This window comes from Arachis ipaensis, chromosome B10 (assembly GCF_059453495.1).
Source record: "Arachis ipaensis isolate K30076 ecotype BB chromosome B10, ASM5945349v1, whole genome shotgun sequence".
NCBI lineage: Eukaryota > Viridiplantae > Streptophyta > Magnoliopsida > Fabales > Fabaceae > Arachis > Arachis ipaensis.
Window position 1 is genome coordinate 142,932,067 of NC_142435.1, and position 17,149 is coordinate 142,949,215.

The 17,149-nt window shown below is 31.1% G+C and overlaps 2 protein-coding genes across 4 annotated transcripts; one reads left to right on the forward strand and one right to left on the reverse strand.

Annotated features, from left to right (window-relative positions):
- Nucleotides 1–4,732: 4,732 nt before the first annotated feature.
- Nucleotides 4,733–10,165, forward strand: LOC107623627 (transcription initiation factor TFIID subunit 8-like). 3 transcript variants are annotated; one of them, XM_088484668.1, is made up of 3 exons: nucleotides 4,733–5,786; nucleotides 6,748–8,443; nucleotides 8,544–10,165. In XM_088484668.1, exon 1 carries the CDS (start codon nucleotides 4,793–4,795, stop codon nucleotides 5,747–5,749), a length of 957 nt encoding a protein of 318 aa, XP_088340794.1. In that variant the 5' UTR covers nucleotides 4,733–4,792; the 3' UTR covers nucleotides 5,750–5,786; nucleotides 6,748–8,443; nucleotides 8,544–10,165. The 3 variants fall into 3 exon arrangements, with proteins under 3 accessions (XP_088340794.1, XP_088340799.1, XP_088340796.1); XM_088484673.1 differs by lacking the exon at nucleotides 8,544–10,165 and having other exon boundaries at nucleotides 4,787–5,786; nucleotides 6,748–6,826; nucleotides 8,298–8,423; XM_088484670.1 differs by lacking the exon at nucleotides 8,544–10,165 and having other exon boundaries at nucleotides 4,787–5,786; nucleotides 6,748–6,826; nucleotides 7,139–7,267.
- Nucleotides 6,891–11,696, reverse strand: LOC107623626 (protein LONGIFOLIA 2-like). The gene is made up of 5 exons (XM_021115027.2): nucleotides 11,360–11,696; nucleotides 10,164–10,216; nucleotides 8,245–10,086; nucleotides 8,012–8,165; nucleotides 6,891–7,911 (listed from the first exon to the last, which is right to left on the reverse strand). The coding sequence occupies exons 1-5, from the start codon at nucleotides 11,505–11,507 to the stop codon at nucleotides 7,121–7,123; spliced, it is 2,988 nt and encodes a 995-aa protein (XP_020970686.2). The 5' UTR covers nucleotides 11,508–11,696; the 3' UTR covers nucleotides 6,891–7,120.
- Between the last annotated feature and the right edge of the window lie 5,453 nt (nucleotides 11,697–17,149).

The following is a 17,149-nucleotide window of genomic DNA, read 5'->3' on the forward strand; positions in this document are numbered from 1 at the left end:
TTGTGCAGTTTTAGACGTCTTTCTTGAAAAGATTTTCTTTTTTCTAAAATATTTGACCGGGCTGTTTGGGGTATTTTTCCTAAAAAAAAATAACAAATTAAAATTAGAAACCAAGATTAAAAGCAGAGGTCTAGAAAGACAATAAATTTATTTTTAGGCAACCACCGAACCGAAAATACAATATGCAGTGAACCAATTTACCTGGTATTGCTTGCAGCATCTACATAAGGTGTAGAGCTTCCTTGTGTCTATAAGACTTGCTCACTATCAATATTTACAGTCGGCACCCTAAGCAATATAAATAAATATTAGTAATTGAATCTAGAGAAATTAGAAAAGGTTGTAGCAAAAGTAAGCCAAGTAAGAAAAAGAATTCAGGAATAATAAACTAAATCTTACGTCTGAGAGAAATCATTTTGTCCCTGTGGAGAGTCAAATTGATCCGGAGCAATGTTTGTTGACTGAGCTCCATCATTTCTTTTCTTTAATCTTTTCTCCCTTATTATCTTCAATGCTCGTTTTTTTTTCGGTAGGATTGTCTTTTTCTTGTTCAGTTTTGAAAGTTCATAAAATAAGTATCAAGAAACCTAAAATGTAAGTATCAGTAAAAGAAAATATGATTTGAAAAACTTACTCCTTCTCAGGTTGGGTTGGTATTTTTGCCACTCTTTTTGGTTGTTTTCTTCTTTTTATTATGAGTGTTTTCTCAATTTCATTTCTCTGTAAAATAGATAAACACATTGAATTTATATTGGAGACAAGACACTAATGATGAAGTCAACCAAATCCAAAGATAACACCGAACCAAAATAAGTTAAACTGCTAAATCGAAATCTAAAAGCTCACCGAACTGAAAATAGATATATATGCAATCAACAAAAATACTTACTCGTTTTCAGATTCGCTTGGCACAGGCTTTGTTTTTTTTTGTTTGTTTTTTAACCACCTTCAATGGTTGTTTTCTTTTTTTTTTTGTTGTGTTTTTTTTTTATTTCTTCTTCTCTGCAATACATAAGAACAAGCGCATAAGAACAAATTTAAGCAAATACAAATTAAATGAAATTGATATGAAAATTAAACTTATTGGGTTTCAGATTCAGATTCGGAAAGTCTTTCCTCTTTTGAAGAAGAATCCCTCTCAACATTTTTTTCTTTTTTTTCCTCTAAGTTACTTGTTTTTGTTTTTTCTTTCTTTTTTTGCTTTTTGCACAAAAGTCCCTAAAACAGAAATAAGGTCTCAATTAATTAATCATCAAAATAACAATTTAACAATTCGGTGAACCGAATAAAGTAATTCTACCGAACCGAAAAATATTCATATGGTGAATAGTACATGACAACTATTTATTCATTAAGAAAAATGTTTCTTAATGCAGAAACATTCAAATGAACAAAACTAACAATTGCAAGTAGGACAAATAATTTAATTATAACTTAAAAGCATTTTAAAGCAAATTTTTCGGGGAATTTTAGTATAGTACTTACCAATGGTTGTGTTATTTCGGATGAAATCTGTTCAATGATCTTTTCCCTTGTCCAATAGGCCACACATGGTGTAGGGGGAGCATCAGGTGCAAATGGGCGGGGGAACTTTGTTTCATGGAAGTATATCAACATTAATACAAAAACACAGCCATCAACAGACTGTTTCTTTCCATCTCTCTTGTTTTCAACTTCTTTCATTAAGAAGTTGAGAATATGCTTTGCCCAATCCCATTCCCTAAGGTTGTCCACATGAAAGATCGGTGGCTTGTGAATTGGGGAGGCCACACTTACCGTTGTGGGGAGCAAAAAGCACTTTTATATGAAGACAACAAAAGTCTTCTTGAATTTTTTCTAGTTCTCCTCCCCTTCTACACTCATATCCAGCACATTCCTTGCCAAAGTTGCCAAGGAAATATTCTTGACACTATCAAATATTTCCTTGTCTGCTGGATTCAGCTTGTTGTAATCAACCTTTTCAAGAAAAAGATTCTCTACAATATTTTAATAGCAAAAATAAGTCAAAAACGACCAATTTAATTATCCGGACACCAATAAACTGAAAATAAGTAGTAAGTAGAAAATGTATTACCTCCATTGGTTATGCTGAGGGCAGCTGCTACCTTCCGAGGAGTTATGTTTATTGTCCCCTGTAGAGTTTTCAGGCATCCTCTCTCTATATCAAACCGATCAAGCAATTCTATCAGCAGTGTATTAGAGACGTTCATTTCTGGCACATGTGCCAGACCACTAAATCCCATTCCTTCCACAATATCTTTCTTTTCTTGACTCATTTTCCTGTACACTGTTGCTATTACCTTTGTTTGGCATCTGCAATAGTGAGTTTTCTTCAAGTTTTGAAATAGAAAGTGGGGATATATTTATAATACAAAATAGATATTATTCAAATGAAAGTGGATAAATATATTTAATCTACTTACGTTATAATGTGACTTCTCCTTCATTGTTGCCATTTTCTTGTTGTGCTTTGCTGTAATAAAAAATTTTGGTCAATATTTCATTCAATACATCAACAACCACAAGCATGTGTATGTTAAACAAGTCAATTAGAATGCCACAACCCACCGAACCGAAAATCCTTCATAAACAGAACCAAAATAGAAAAGGCTACCGAACCGAAAAATGTTCATGTGGTTAATAAATGATTATCAGCTTTCAATCAACAAAAATACTATTATAGTAGTATGGCTTATCAAAGTGAAAGAGTTGTCTCTAATGTAACTTGTCCTAAACAAAATTCATTCAATACATCAACAACCATAAGCTTGTGTATGTTAAACAAGTTAATTAGAATGCCACAACCCACCGAACCGAAAATCCCTCATGCACAGAACCGAAATCAAAAAGGCTACCAAACCAAAAAATATTCATGTGGTTAATAAATGATGATCAGCTTTCAATCAACAAAAATACTATTAAAGTAGTATGTCTTATCAAAGTGAAAGAGTTGTCTCTAATGTAAATTGTTATAAACAAAACTCATTCAATACATCAATAACCACAAGCATGTGTATGTCAAACAAGTCAATTAGAATGCAACAACCCACCGAACCGAAAATTCTTCATGCACAGAACCGAAATAAAAATGGCTATCGAACCGAAAAATGTTCATGTGGTTAATAAATAATGATCAGCTTTCAATCAACAAAAATACTATTACAGTAGTATGGATTATCAAAGTGAAAGAGTTGTCTCTAATGTGAATTATTCTAAACAAAACTCATTCAATACATCAACAACCACAAGCATGTGTATGTTAAACAAGTCAATTAGAATGCCACAACCCACCGAATCGAAAATCCCTCATGCACAGAACCCAAATAAAAAAGGTTACCGAACCGAAAAATGTTCATATGGTTAATAAATGATGATCAACTTTCAATCAACAAAAATACTATTACAGTAGTATGGATTATCAAAGTGAAAGAGTTGTCTCTAATGTGAATTTTTTTAAACAAAACTCATTCAATACATCAACAACCCACCGAACCGAAAATCCTTCATGCACAGAACCAAATTCACAAAGGCCACCGAACCGAAAAACGTTCATGTGGTTAATAAATCATTATCAATTTTCAATCAACAAGAATATTGTTCTTCAATGGAAAATAAGTACTAAAGATAGTAACAGAGCTCTAATTAAACTATCCAAACCAATAAGAATAAGTAACTATATCTTAAAGCCCTAGTTATACTGTAAAAATCATTCACAATAGTTCAATCCACTAAACGAAGCAAACCAAACGAGTAAAACTGAAATGAAACTAGGCGAAACGCGACATTGCAAGATTTTAAATGAACAGTAGTTTTCTCATACCTTTTGTAGTCTTTGTTGCTGTTTTCGTTTGTTTCTGGTTGTTGCTTGCGAAATTTTCCGATTCGTTTGCAGTAGTGGTTTCCGCAAAGAATGTGATTGAAGTTTGAGCGATGTTCAGAGAGATTTGAAGAGAGTGAGTGTTTTGGGGCATTGGTTTCGTGTTGAAAATGTAACGTTCGTTCATAATGAAGCGCGAATGGGAAAACGAGACGTTTTTTGTGTGGTGCGTGTTTCTTATTTTGCATTTAATGCGCTTGAAACAATTTGGGCTTGGGTCTATATGGTTATATGGTTATATGGATGTGTAGCAGCCTTGTTTTTTATATTAGCCTGTGATTTTTATCTAATAAAATTTAATGGTATATGTAAGTGTGGCTCATTCAATAAGTACATAATTACGATGATTAGACGATTTTAATCATTTTATAAAATATTTTATGAAAAATGCATCAAAATTAAAATATAGAGTGAATACCCACCCGACTCCTGACAATTATCTCGAAAGGACAACGAGGCCCAAAAAAAAACACCCAATCCGATTCCTGATTTTTTTTTGGAACTGATTAGCCCTGTGTAAAAAAAACAACATTGGTCTAGTGGTTAGCTCACTAGTCCGCTTAAGCAAGTGTCGGGGGTTCGAATCCCGCCTTGTGCATGCAGCAACTCATTGGCCAGCGGCAAACCCTTAAATGGAGCTCAGTACCGCGACGGATTAGTCCTTAACCTGCCGGGTTGGGGGATACCGTGGGAAACCAAAAAAAAAAAAAAAAAAAAAAAAACAACATTGACTTCTTTTTGGCACCAAAAGCCTCGTCCTTTCGAGATAATTATTAGGAATCGGGTTGAATTTTTTTTGTCAAGGACTTTGATGTCTTTCGAGGTAATTTGTCAGGACGTTTTGGGTTTTTCTCTAAAATATATATGTGTTTTTTTTTTTTTTTGGTTTAATTTAAGTTTTATGAAGCTCTGAACATGATCAATGGCGGTGACGACACTGGAAGAAGCTTTCAACAGAGGAAGTTGTGTAGCGGCGGCGACGATTTTGCCAAAGCAATCGCCAAACTCGTTGTGGCACAACTCTGCGAGATCGAAGGGTTCCAGAGTTTTCAGCACTTAGCACTTGACACATTATCCGATGTTGCGGTTCGTTACATTTTCAATACAGGAAAATCTGCGCATTACAATGCTAATCTTTCAGGAAGAAATGAATGCAATGTGTTTGATGTGATTCTAGGGTTGGAAGATTTGGGATCAGTTCAAGGCTTTGTGGCTGCTTCTGATGTTGATCATTGCCTTGCAGGTTCCGGAATTGTTCGAGAGATTGTTGATTTTGTTTATGAATCTGAACAGATTCCGTTTGTTTTCGCCGTTCCGAAGTTTCCGGTGACGAGAGAAAGGGCGATGAGTCCTAGTTTCTCGCGAATTGCGGAAGATCCTCCCGGGGAGCATATTCCGACTTGGTTGCCGGCATTTCCTGATCGGAATGGAAGAGGGATGGAAGGTAATGCTGCGAAGGAGGAGCATTCTCTCCTACATTTGCAGAAGCATCTTTTGTCCAATGGTTTTGAAGTATCTACATTTGTTGATCATGGTGATGCTAAGGCCAAACGAATAGCTATAGAAAGTAATCCGTTTCTTGCTGCGCCTTTATGGGATAAGGAAGTTGCTTCTGTTGTTCCTCCTCCGGTAAAGATACTCAATGATGTGGATTCAGGGAATCCTCCTGTTGTGGAAAATTGTGTTAGAGATGAATGTGTTTCTGTAGTGGAGGCATTTGCTCCGGCAATTGAAGGGGTAAAAGGTGCACGGTGCGAGTTTAGGGAAGGGAAGATGACAGAGATTCATTTGAATAAGAAGCATGCTGTGAGTTTTAAGATTGGGACGAGAAATAAATTGTTGGGAAGGTTGGCGGATTTGAGTCCGGAATGAAAGGAGCAGCGGAAAACAAAGATGAGCTCGTTCAGTTGTAAGTCATAATTGTTTTCAAAAGAATTATGATACTTGTTCTGCAGGCTGTTATGGTAGCTAGTTCTTTGATAGTGAAATAGGTCCTTCTCTGCTTATGGGCATTATAACATGGATGTTACAATTTCATAGTAACATGCATGTTACCATTTTGACAATTTATTTTTCAGGTTTGTGCTTGTCATTGACATGTTACTATTTAGTTGATGATTCTTTTTCATTCAAGACTGTTGTCACCCTTAATGACCTTGTGCTATATATTGCATGAAAATATTGTTGAAACTCTAAGGGAAAAAGATGCTAAAGAGAGAAGAGAGAAAATACTATGAAAATTTAAGATGTTAAATTTATACTACAACATTGATCAAAGAAACCTATTTATGTTCCCTTGCCCTTGTGCTTTTCTTGTGTCGCTTCCAAACCATATGCACTAGTTAACTACAAAGTGTTCCTTTCTCCTTCCCTACCCTTCCGTCCAAAACAAAACTCGTAAACATCCCTCAAGTGGTATCTGGTTGAACTACACCTAGTAACTGGCTAAGGCACCAAGTTGCAGCTTCATTTGATCTTTATGAGATGGTATCCTTGTAAAGGAATTCAATATTTAGATATTTTGTCGATTCCATAGCTCAATTTCTTGTTCTATTATTATTTCGAGTTTGTCTGCAGTTTGTTTTTGAGATCTGCCACTAATTTGTGGGTATTATCATTGCTTTTAAGATCCAGCATGTAAAAAACTTAGTATTAGTTTGAGTTGTGATTTTTTCTCTCTTGGTTGGTTTGGTTTAAAGTAGAAAGATAATTTATAATCAGTTATATTAGTCTACTGAATGAAGGAATTGGGCTACAGCACCATACTGTGTATATAGAAAACATGTCATGTTTCCAAGAACATGTACTTTTTAACCTATGCTCTTTGAAGGTGAAAGAAATTGAGATATTTTCTTAATTTTTGTTGGCAGACACCAGACAATGGATACATTAACTATCTTCAAAGGCCACAATCAATGAGTTTAATATGGCTATTGAGCTATAGTGAAGGTAATATTGAGATATAGAAGTAAAGAAATTTAAGACATCTTTGAATGTTAAAAGGTCATGCCCCTGAAATAAACACTTCTGTATTTCTGCATTTATTTCATGAACTATAAATACATGGAAGAAAGATGAAAGAAGACATAAGTGTTAATGAGTTTATATACATCATAATGGTTACTATTAAGCAACTTATTTCTCCTTCGAAAATATATAGTGTATATAAAGTATAAACTATAGACATAAAACAAAGTGGATAAATCAAGACTATTACTTCTGAAACCACTTAATTGGAAATTCCTACTTCGGAAACAGCAGTTGCCTGCAATGCCTACCTGGATAGTTAGCTACTTCACCTCTCACAACTTCTGTAATCAAATCTTTAAAGATCAAGCGTTCAATGTCCAACACAACATTTGGTATCTCAGTGTTGCACTCTGTTGAAATTGTGGGTTGATGCATTAAATCTCCCCATAAGTGACTTGTCGATTCTGCAACCTCATCAACCAACTCAAAGTTTGTGTTTTTGGGTTGTAAATTATCAATTTCTGTGCAAAGCTCATCCAGAAGTTGCCGTCCATTCAGTTTGCGATCTACTACTGCTGGCTGATTTGGCAGGCACCACAGTGTGGAAGGACTCTCCAATATTAGTTTTTGTACTAGAATCTCATTAACAACATCAAATATGAGTTTTCTTTGCATTTCTTCAAGATTATTTATCCTAAGAATCTTCCCAGCATTGTGCTTCATATTGAACTGCAGCTTGTTTGTCTTCAATAGTTCAAGTGCAAAGAACAACTTTGGGTTTATCAGGTGACCTGGTGAATGAACTGCCTGGATTAAGCTGGGGCTACTGAGCAGCCCTGATGCGAGCAATATTTCTGCTATGTATTTACGGTCAGAATCTTTTCTCTCTCTGCAATTGGTGAATTTCTCGCTATTATCGTCATTTTCCCAAAGAACTTTATCCAAATTCTGAGTTTGAAGGTCATCATCACTAGTTCCATTGCTGAAGTTGGCCTCTGTGTTATTGAATGAAAGAGGAAGGTCCAATGCATGCCCTATGTTATCAGGAGTGGCTAAAGCTTCATCTGTAGAAATATAAATATGAAAGAGTTAAAATGTAATCCAAACTCCTTTCCTATATATGATTTTATGTGAATATCACAAAAACTTAAGTGTAGAATATACCTAAATCTTTTGAGGTTTCTGTCTTCTTTTTAATTGGAGAAGGTGGGTCTTCACTGTAAAATCGCAGATCAAGAACAGAAACTGGACTTTGTTGTTCTGAAGTAACTGTTATCATGGCCATAGCACTTTCCTTGCTTAGCTCCTTTGTAGCATTCTGATCAATGAAAGAATATTAAACCTAGTACTTTATGCTTATGGGCAACCATTGTATAATGGGAGGAAGAAATACTTACATTTTGATTCATGTGAGTCACCTGTTGAGTGGAAATGCTGTTGTTGCTTTCAGAATGATCAGCTTGGGTGCCCTCTATGTCACGGTGAGAATCCATGCTTCTGTTGCTGTCAACATTGGAGGAAATAACATCAACTTGATGCTTAAAGTTCCTCTTTTGACACCGGATCTTGCTGAAGCCTTCATTTCTTTGCTGCAAGGTACAAACTTTTTGCTTAGGGGTGGAACTTAGGGACAATGACTCTGATGATTGCTTGTGTTGTCTTCTTTTACTTTTGGACTCTGATGATTGGTTTGTAGGTGAACGCTTCTCAAAACCAAACTTATTTTGTACTCTTGGGCTTCTAGTCTCTGCTGTATGGCTGGAGTTATTGGTGTCCTCTCCATTGATGACCTGAGGGACTTTTGAGGCTTGCATTAATTTTGAAGTTTTCTTCATATTACTCTTATCTGCAGAATGGAAGCGTTGACTAAAAGGATTTGTTGGACCGGTTCCTTTTGCGGTTTGACTTTCAATATTGTCAAGCAATCTTCCATCTTTGGGATCATTGGTAGAAAACTTGATGCGGCCTGATTTGCCATTAGTCATTTCTTTGGTAGCGACATTGGATTTCCTTGAGATTTGTGCTGGCTTCATGATGATAATTGGAAACTTTCTACCCCGGGGTGAACTTGAAATATCATCAGTGACAAATGTTGGGTTGGTCTGTTGTCTTGGGGTCTGTAATTCCGAGCTTTCACTCAGAACTCTGTCAGAAGGGTAATTTGTTTCCTGGTCTCTTGTAATATCTAGTGAATCTTTGTATCTCTGCATTGCTTCCAGAATCTGCTTAAGGGCTCTGAGATCCTTTCCTGAATTTTTAAACTGAAGATCTGCAATCCTTTTCTCAATTTCACCATATACAGAGTGGGAGGGTTTTGAAGCTGTTGTCAAAGTCTCACTTCCCTTGGAAACTTGTAAATCAGGATCTTGGCTTGCATCAGGTTGCCTCCATGGGATTGGTTCAAGTGAAAATCGTGAATCTGGTGTCGCATTTCTGATTAAGGCATTGTCCCTTCTAAAAGTCCCCAAGCACTGGTTTCTTGTTATGGGGGAAATTGGACTTTGGTGTTGGTTATATCCATCACTCATGCAAGACATCTGCGAAGAAGTATCGCAAGCTTGTGTGCAATCTGGGAGTTCTTCCAGTCCCATTAACTTTGCTACAACACTCGATGCTCTCTTAGGAGTTTCCGGTTCTTGCTGCTGCTGCCTAAGCATTGTGCTCGAACTCTCATATCCTCTCTCTGCACCCTTCATGAGATTTTGAGATCTTGTTGCTTCGCTATAACTCTTGTTGGATCCTTCTCTGCTGTCCAAGGAAAGCCTTGGAATTTCCTTGTGCTTTAATAATTGTTGCATTTCCCTCTCATCATAAGAGCGTCGAGGCAAATCCCATGGCCTTCCCCAAGACTTAGCAAGATTATGGACGGGTTCATTGGTGACAATGCCTCTGCTATTGACAGATTTAGGCAACTGCAAAGGCCGGGGAGAGTCGATGTGTTTCAAGATACGGCCCTTCTTTTCCTCTTTAGCTGCAGTTTTGACTGATAACCCTCGTGGCTCTCTCTGCATTGAGTCTTTGACAATATCGTGGAAATCCAGGGACTGATGAACTGGGGTGTCGGGTTGCTTTACTGCTTCTGGATTGGAGTTTTCTTGGATCTTGATTTGGCTGAGAATTGTTCTGTTGAACTCTAAGGATGACATGCTAGATGAGCAAGAGGATGATGAGTTGGAAGTTCCCGATGATTCTGTGGAGAATTGTTGATTCTCTCTTGCAACCTTCACATTATTGTTAGCCTGCAATTACATTCAAATATTTAATTGTTTCTGAAATTTTTCTCTGATCACTATTGAAATTTCTGGTATCTACTCACCATTGCATTTAGCATCTTATTATTCAGCTCTTTGGCTTCATTTCTTGTTTCACCTGAGAAAGGGAAGGAAATTTTAGTAGGAAGTATATTTTGCATATATATATTAAAAAGGGTCTGAAGAAAGGTTTGCCATTCATGATATAGTCCATAGAAAAGCAAAAGATATCCATAAATATAACTGTATACGAATTTAAGTTGAGAATATTAGAATAAACAGGGAGCACTTTTATTTATCACAGAAATATGGGTGTCTATTGCTCAGAAGCTTTAAAATATTTGTGAAAATCCCAAATCTTATATCTGATATATTATTGTTATTATTTGTAGAATCATGTATCACTTGGGAATGTATAAATTCTTCTAGGCTTTATAAGAACTTCAAGTACTCAACACTTATAGGCAAACAAATCAGTGAAAACTCAGAAACAGGAGAAACTTTTTTTTTTTTAAAATAACACCGGTGAAGGGTGTTATTCTAAAATTCAGCAACTTTCAAAAATACTTTTTCTAATATCTGAACATTCTATTTCAGGCCACGAAACAGGTATGAACGTCCAAGAAAATTTCCAAGAGACTTTCTCTAACCAAATATAATTTTTAAGGTAACTTTCCGAAGAAAGATAAAAAGCAGAGTTGCTTCAATTTCAAAATAGATAATAATATTACCTCTCTCATGCATACAGCCAAATAAATAAATAAGATTAAAATTAAAAAAAAAAGCGCCTAGACAAAGATGTTTATCAGTGATTAGGCTGTTTTTTTTTTCTTTTTTTTTTTTAAATCTCGTTCATAGTGCGCTTAAGCCTTGACAATTATTGTCAATAGAAAAAGTGAAAAGACAGGAAATGAGAGAACTATGTGAAAGTAAATAATATTACTGATATATATATATGAGATTTAATTGGGTGTGACCATTACTCACTACTCTCGGAAGTTAGCTATTTTAAACTTAATAATCAATAATTAATTATAACATGTCAATGTCAATGTTAATATTAGTGTTTAATTCTAATTTTCAGCACTAATCAAAATAATTATAAAATTATCCACACATCAATGTTCTAAAACACAAGTATATGAAACTAAATGAACACTTATCAGTCACCCAAAAAAAAATTAACACTTATCAGAAATCAAAATTCATACGTAACAGAAGGAATAAAAGAAAATACGTCAGTTTCAGAAAATGTATGTACCAGGTGGAGTAGTATTATTATAGTTGTTGTTTGTAAGGAACCAGTGACGATGATCAAAGAGCTGAAAGAATCCACTGATGCACCCCATCTGCTTCTTCAAATCTGGATTCTCTTCCTTCATTGATGTAAAAACCTTCTTACTAGACATTCCTGTATTTCAAAACCTTATAAGTTGACTAACTAAATACCATTATTATACAATACCATGTCCCTGTTTGGTACTTCTATGAATATTGTGAAGGAAGAGTTTGAAATAAATGTGTGAAGGTGAATAAGAAAAGGCTTAGGAATATAACAATACAGGGCATTGACTAATGACTATAGAATGAACTTGCATAATGAAAATGGATGAGGATATATATATATATATAGTTGAGTTTAATTTATTGAGGTACATGGTTACATGTGTATGCATGTGAACAGAAGAGAATGTCCATGGAATCATCAAATAATAGATATTAGATAAGAATGAGACATTACACAGAAAATTAAACTACATAAATTAGATGTTGGGTTTTCACATAACAGCCGTGAGAAACTATATAAGAATATATATGTAACTTTGTGCAACATGCATAAGGAACAAAAAGAAGCAGTGAAAACCAAGTAATCCCCCAAAGTGCAATTGTTATAGTGCCACAAAATGTACAGAAATTTTGGTTTTTTTTTTTCTTTTTCTTTTTCTTTTTCTGTGTAACAGAAACAGATACAGGATTGTATTATATAATTTCTATAATAGGAATATATAAGGAGCCTTAGTGACAAGATTTTGGATTTGGATTCTTTAAAGTTTGAATTTCACTTTAGAAGTGTGATCTCTCACCATTGATTTTATAGGTGGGACCAATAATAAATATGAAAGAGAAACTATTCATGGGTAGAAGATTATACTTTACTCTCTAAAGTGAAATTCAAACTTTAGAGGATGCAAATTTCAAAATTTTAATTACATTAAGCAAGAAATGGGAAAAATAGGCACTTCTTGAAAAATTATAGATTATTAGAAGTAATAAATAAACTAGTAAGTTTTAAATTTTTTTCATTTTTTTTTTACAATTTTGTTAAAAAAGTGGTAATTTGATTAATAAGTTGTTTCTTAAATTTGTATCATTAATATAAAATATAATTAAAATACTTAATTTACTAGAAAGTATTTAAAGATGAGCCATATATAAGTTTTGGATAAAAAAATAGTCAACCTAATTAATTATTTAATTACTAAAAAATATAACCTTTCTTATTTAATAAGAGACTAGCAATGTGTGGATCAATTTAACTGTAGATGATAATAAAAATAGATAGTAATAAATTGGTCAACATACATTTTGGTTCACACTTTCACTATTGATAAATAATTTTCATGTTCAAAGTTTTTATTTCGGTAAAGATAATTCGTTTAATTTCTTGAAAAAAAAATTATATTACATTTTGTTCTTTTAGTTATTAATTTATATATATACTCAATAATTTAGAATAACAGCAAGAAAGAAAGAAATATTATAATAGAGAAAGAAAGAAAATAATTATGGAACATCTTTTATAATGATAATAATTTCCAATCATGTAAATTTTTAAAAACAAAGAATTATTTTCAAACAAATATAATAATGATTAATTAATGAGTAAAACAAACTTTTCTAAAATATGACTCAGATCTGCTAGGTTCATTTCCTAGCAATTCTATTTAGACAAAACAACGTGGGTGGGTCTCTGCCTTCGCAGCCTTGGACCTCTCTAAATTCTAAAGCATCATGTGGAGCTTGTCAGACGAAAAAAATAAAAATAAGTTGAGTGGACTTTGTATCAAAATAAATAAATAAATAAAAGAAACAAAATGAAAAAAATGTTTGGGAAAATCGAAATTCAAGTCATGAGTAACAACTTGAAAAACTTAACTTGATTAAATGATTAAATGATTAGTTTGCTTGTGCATTTTTTTTTTTTTACCAAAGATATGACACTCGAACTCGCAACTTCTTAATTGAGTATGGAGAGACTATGCTTGTGCATTTAAATAGTGTTAAAATTTCAATTTTATTTTAGGTATATATACAACAATTTATTAGTTAATAGCAAATTTTAAATAAAATTTTAATTTGTGACAGATTAATATTTAGAGAAAATTTCACTCTCCTCTCTTGTGAGATGTTAAAATGACATTCTCCTCTCCTCTATTTTATAAATGTACATTATTCTCCTTTCTAACTTTTAAAAAACCTCCTCTTTAATTCATTTTAAACTTTTTGTGTTAACTAATATTAACTTTATCTATTTTTTAAGAAAAAATATCTAATAACAAAAATTTTATTTTTTATCATTAAATTTTGCTTACCAAAATACTTTTTTAATAAATTATTTTTTTATTGATTAAATTGTATTTTTATTAAAATATTTTTAAAAAAATTAATAATTAAATTATTTTTTTCTAAGATACCTATCTTTCAATAATTTTTTAATTATTAATTGTGATTTTATCAAAATTTTTGTTTACAATTATTTTTGTATTTTACTATTAATTTTTTGATATCAATATATATTATTTTAACATTAAATAAAAAAATCTTACCACTGTTAATATATATAACAATTAATATATATTGATATTGAAAAATAATCTTACTAAAATTTTTTATTTAATGTTAAAATAATATATATAGATATCAAAAAATTAATAGTAAAATATAAAAAAATGTTAACGAAAATTTTGGTAAAATTATAATTTAATAATTAAAAACTTATTGAAGGGTATTTTAGAAAAAAAAATTATATAATTATTAAATTTTAAAAAAAATATAATTTAATTAATAAAAGAATAATTTATTAAAGGATATTTTGGTAGGCAAAATTTAATGATAAAAAATAAAATTTTTACTAATGGATATTTTAAAAAAAAATAATTTTTTTTTTTTAAAAATGGATAAAGTTAACATTAGTTAACACAAAAAGTTTAAAATGGATTAAAGAGGAGATTTTTTAAAACTTAGAAAGGAAGAAAATGTATATTTATAAAATAGAAGAAAAAGGAGTGTCATTTTAATATTTCGCAAGAGAGATGAGTGTAATTTTCTCTAATATTTATTATCCCGATGGATTAAAAGATGCCGTAAAAGAGAAGAAAAAATCATCAGCAGAATAAAATCGAATTAACTAATGTAAGCCTAAACTTGAGTTTATGAAGTTTTGAGGTTATATCCCTTCATAAATTCAATAACACTACACATGCAATATGTCGAAATTTACTATTATTTAAATTATAATAATCATGATTCTTGGCGTTATACCATTCTAAAATCATGCTGTCTAATCGCAACAACAAACTTATCCATAACGAGAGCAAGAATCACATAGCCAAACTCATGCAATATCTCGCACCTCACAATAATTTTAGTTATTTTTCCTAATAATATTAGCTTTTGCTTCCAAAATTGATATTTCATTGTAATTGAATAATGTTAATGGAACAAGTAAATTTTATAATTGAATTTAATGATATTTTATTTATTTATTTTTTAACTAAAGTTTTTAATTATTAAAATAATTTAGTCATATAGTATATTACCAATATCTGTAACAACAAAAATTGATCAAAATGATAAAAATTTTGAATAGTACCTTACTAAAACATAAGAGCATCTTTAATATTAGTCCTAATTTTATTTTATTTTGAGTCTTATAAAATAATACATAAATATTTGTAGGACTATTTATTATAAATAATAATTTAAAATTAAAAATAAAATTTATCTTTCTAATATTTAGTCTTAATTAATTTAATTAAAATTTTATATTATTTTATTAACATAATTATACAAGTAGCAAAATTTTATTGGTTTTTCATTAAGGTGATATCGTATATCTAAAGTGATACTGATTTTATTTCATCAATCAACTCTAATGCAGATTTTAATTTTAAATCAATTCATTTTTTAAAAACAATTCAACTAGGTATATCAACAATGATACTCTAAAAACACTCTATTAAAAATGCTCTAAATATATGATTTTTTTTTTTTTTGAAAAAAAGCAGCAAGGAGAATCAATTGGCAAAATATTTATTGAACTTAAATGTGTTTTGATTTTAGTAAGCTATCAATTATCATATATGAATTTACCTCATTTTATTTAAATAGAAATATATTTAAATAGTCATTCTTTTTAAGGAAAAAACATATATTTTTTAAATTAGTTACACTATGACCACACTATTATAAGTAATTTAGAGATGTCAAATAATAAAAAAAAATTTATCTAATGATATAATAAACTAAAAAAATTTAATAGAACCATCAATACAAAAAACTAACTATTATAATGGAAGAGGTCAATACTTCATAAAAAAATTTCAGGTGTTAATTTTCGATGAGAGATTTTTTTTTCTAAGTATTGAAACCACAACTCATAGTATAGAGACATTAGTACATGTCGCTAAACCGCTAATCTTTTATAATTAGGTATTCTCGATTCTGATTCTTCTCTTGCAAAAGATATCAAGAAGGAGATATTATTGGACAACAATTTTATTATTCTTTGTTCAACTCCAGTCTAATCAAAACCGTGGAAAAGCATCCGACAAAAACACTGAACCTCCATCTAACTATACATCATAGTCAGAATTCACCTCAAACCCAAAGAAGAAGCGATTAATAATTGAGTTCAATGTACTTTAGATAAATGAATGTACCTCTTGACTATACGCATGGTTTTGGGTTAAGGGTGGTCCAATAATGTGGAGACACTAGCTAGGGTAGACTACCCATAATTATATCAGAAATGTCAAGCCAACTAAACTTTTTTTTTTTCTAAACTAAATTAAATTTATGTACGCATGTTTATATTTTCATTTCACGTTTTTTTTTTCTTCTTTTTCACCACTTTCATTATCATCATCATCGTGATTATCATCATCATCACCTTCATGATCTTTTACTATCTTTTTTTTCTCTTCCATCATTATTATCATTATCTTAATTTAATATTACACAATTAGTTTAATAATAACAAAAATAACAGAATGCAAAAATTTCAGAACAAATTACTCCAATAAAATGGTTACAAATTAATATTATTAAATTACAACTTTTTTTTAAAAACTTAAAAAGTAATTACAACTTTTTATATATTTATGTAAATCACTACTGGTAGCTGCGGTTTACGTTTAAAATGGTACATACAGAAACTGCTGCAATGTGACAATGTATAAACTACTGTAGACCTATAGGCAATAGCAATTTATGTGAGGTTTATCTTTAACCTTTTTAATAAGGTAAAAGAATTTATTAAACAGATAAGAATTGTATTAAATACAAACAGTAATCAACAGGATTGAATCGTTAAAATTTCGATTTGATTCGCACTAAAATATAAATAAATATAATTTAAATTATAAAATTTTTAAAATTTAAAAAGTAATACTAAAGATGCTATATGAGTACACTATATCAGTAAATATTATTCACTTAAATTCAATTTCTAGATAATTAAATTTTAAATCATAAAATTCTTAAAATTTAAAAAATCAATAACGAATTTGTTATGAGTAAAAAAATGAATATTGTCTATTTAAATTTAATTTTTAAATTAAAAATAAATTATAAAACTTACTATATGAATACATATGAAAATTATTCACTTACATTTGAGAAATAATAATACTATTTTTAAATTATATCTTTTTAATAATTTAAAAATTTTAAATTGATTAAATTAAAAAAATAAAATTAACGTAATCCAAATCGATTAAAATCATACTATAAATATTTTTTATTACTTTTTTATTTTTAAGAGTTGGAT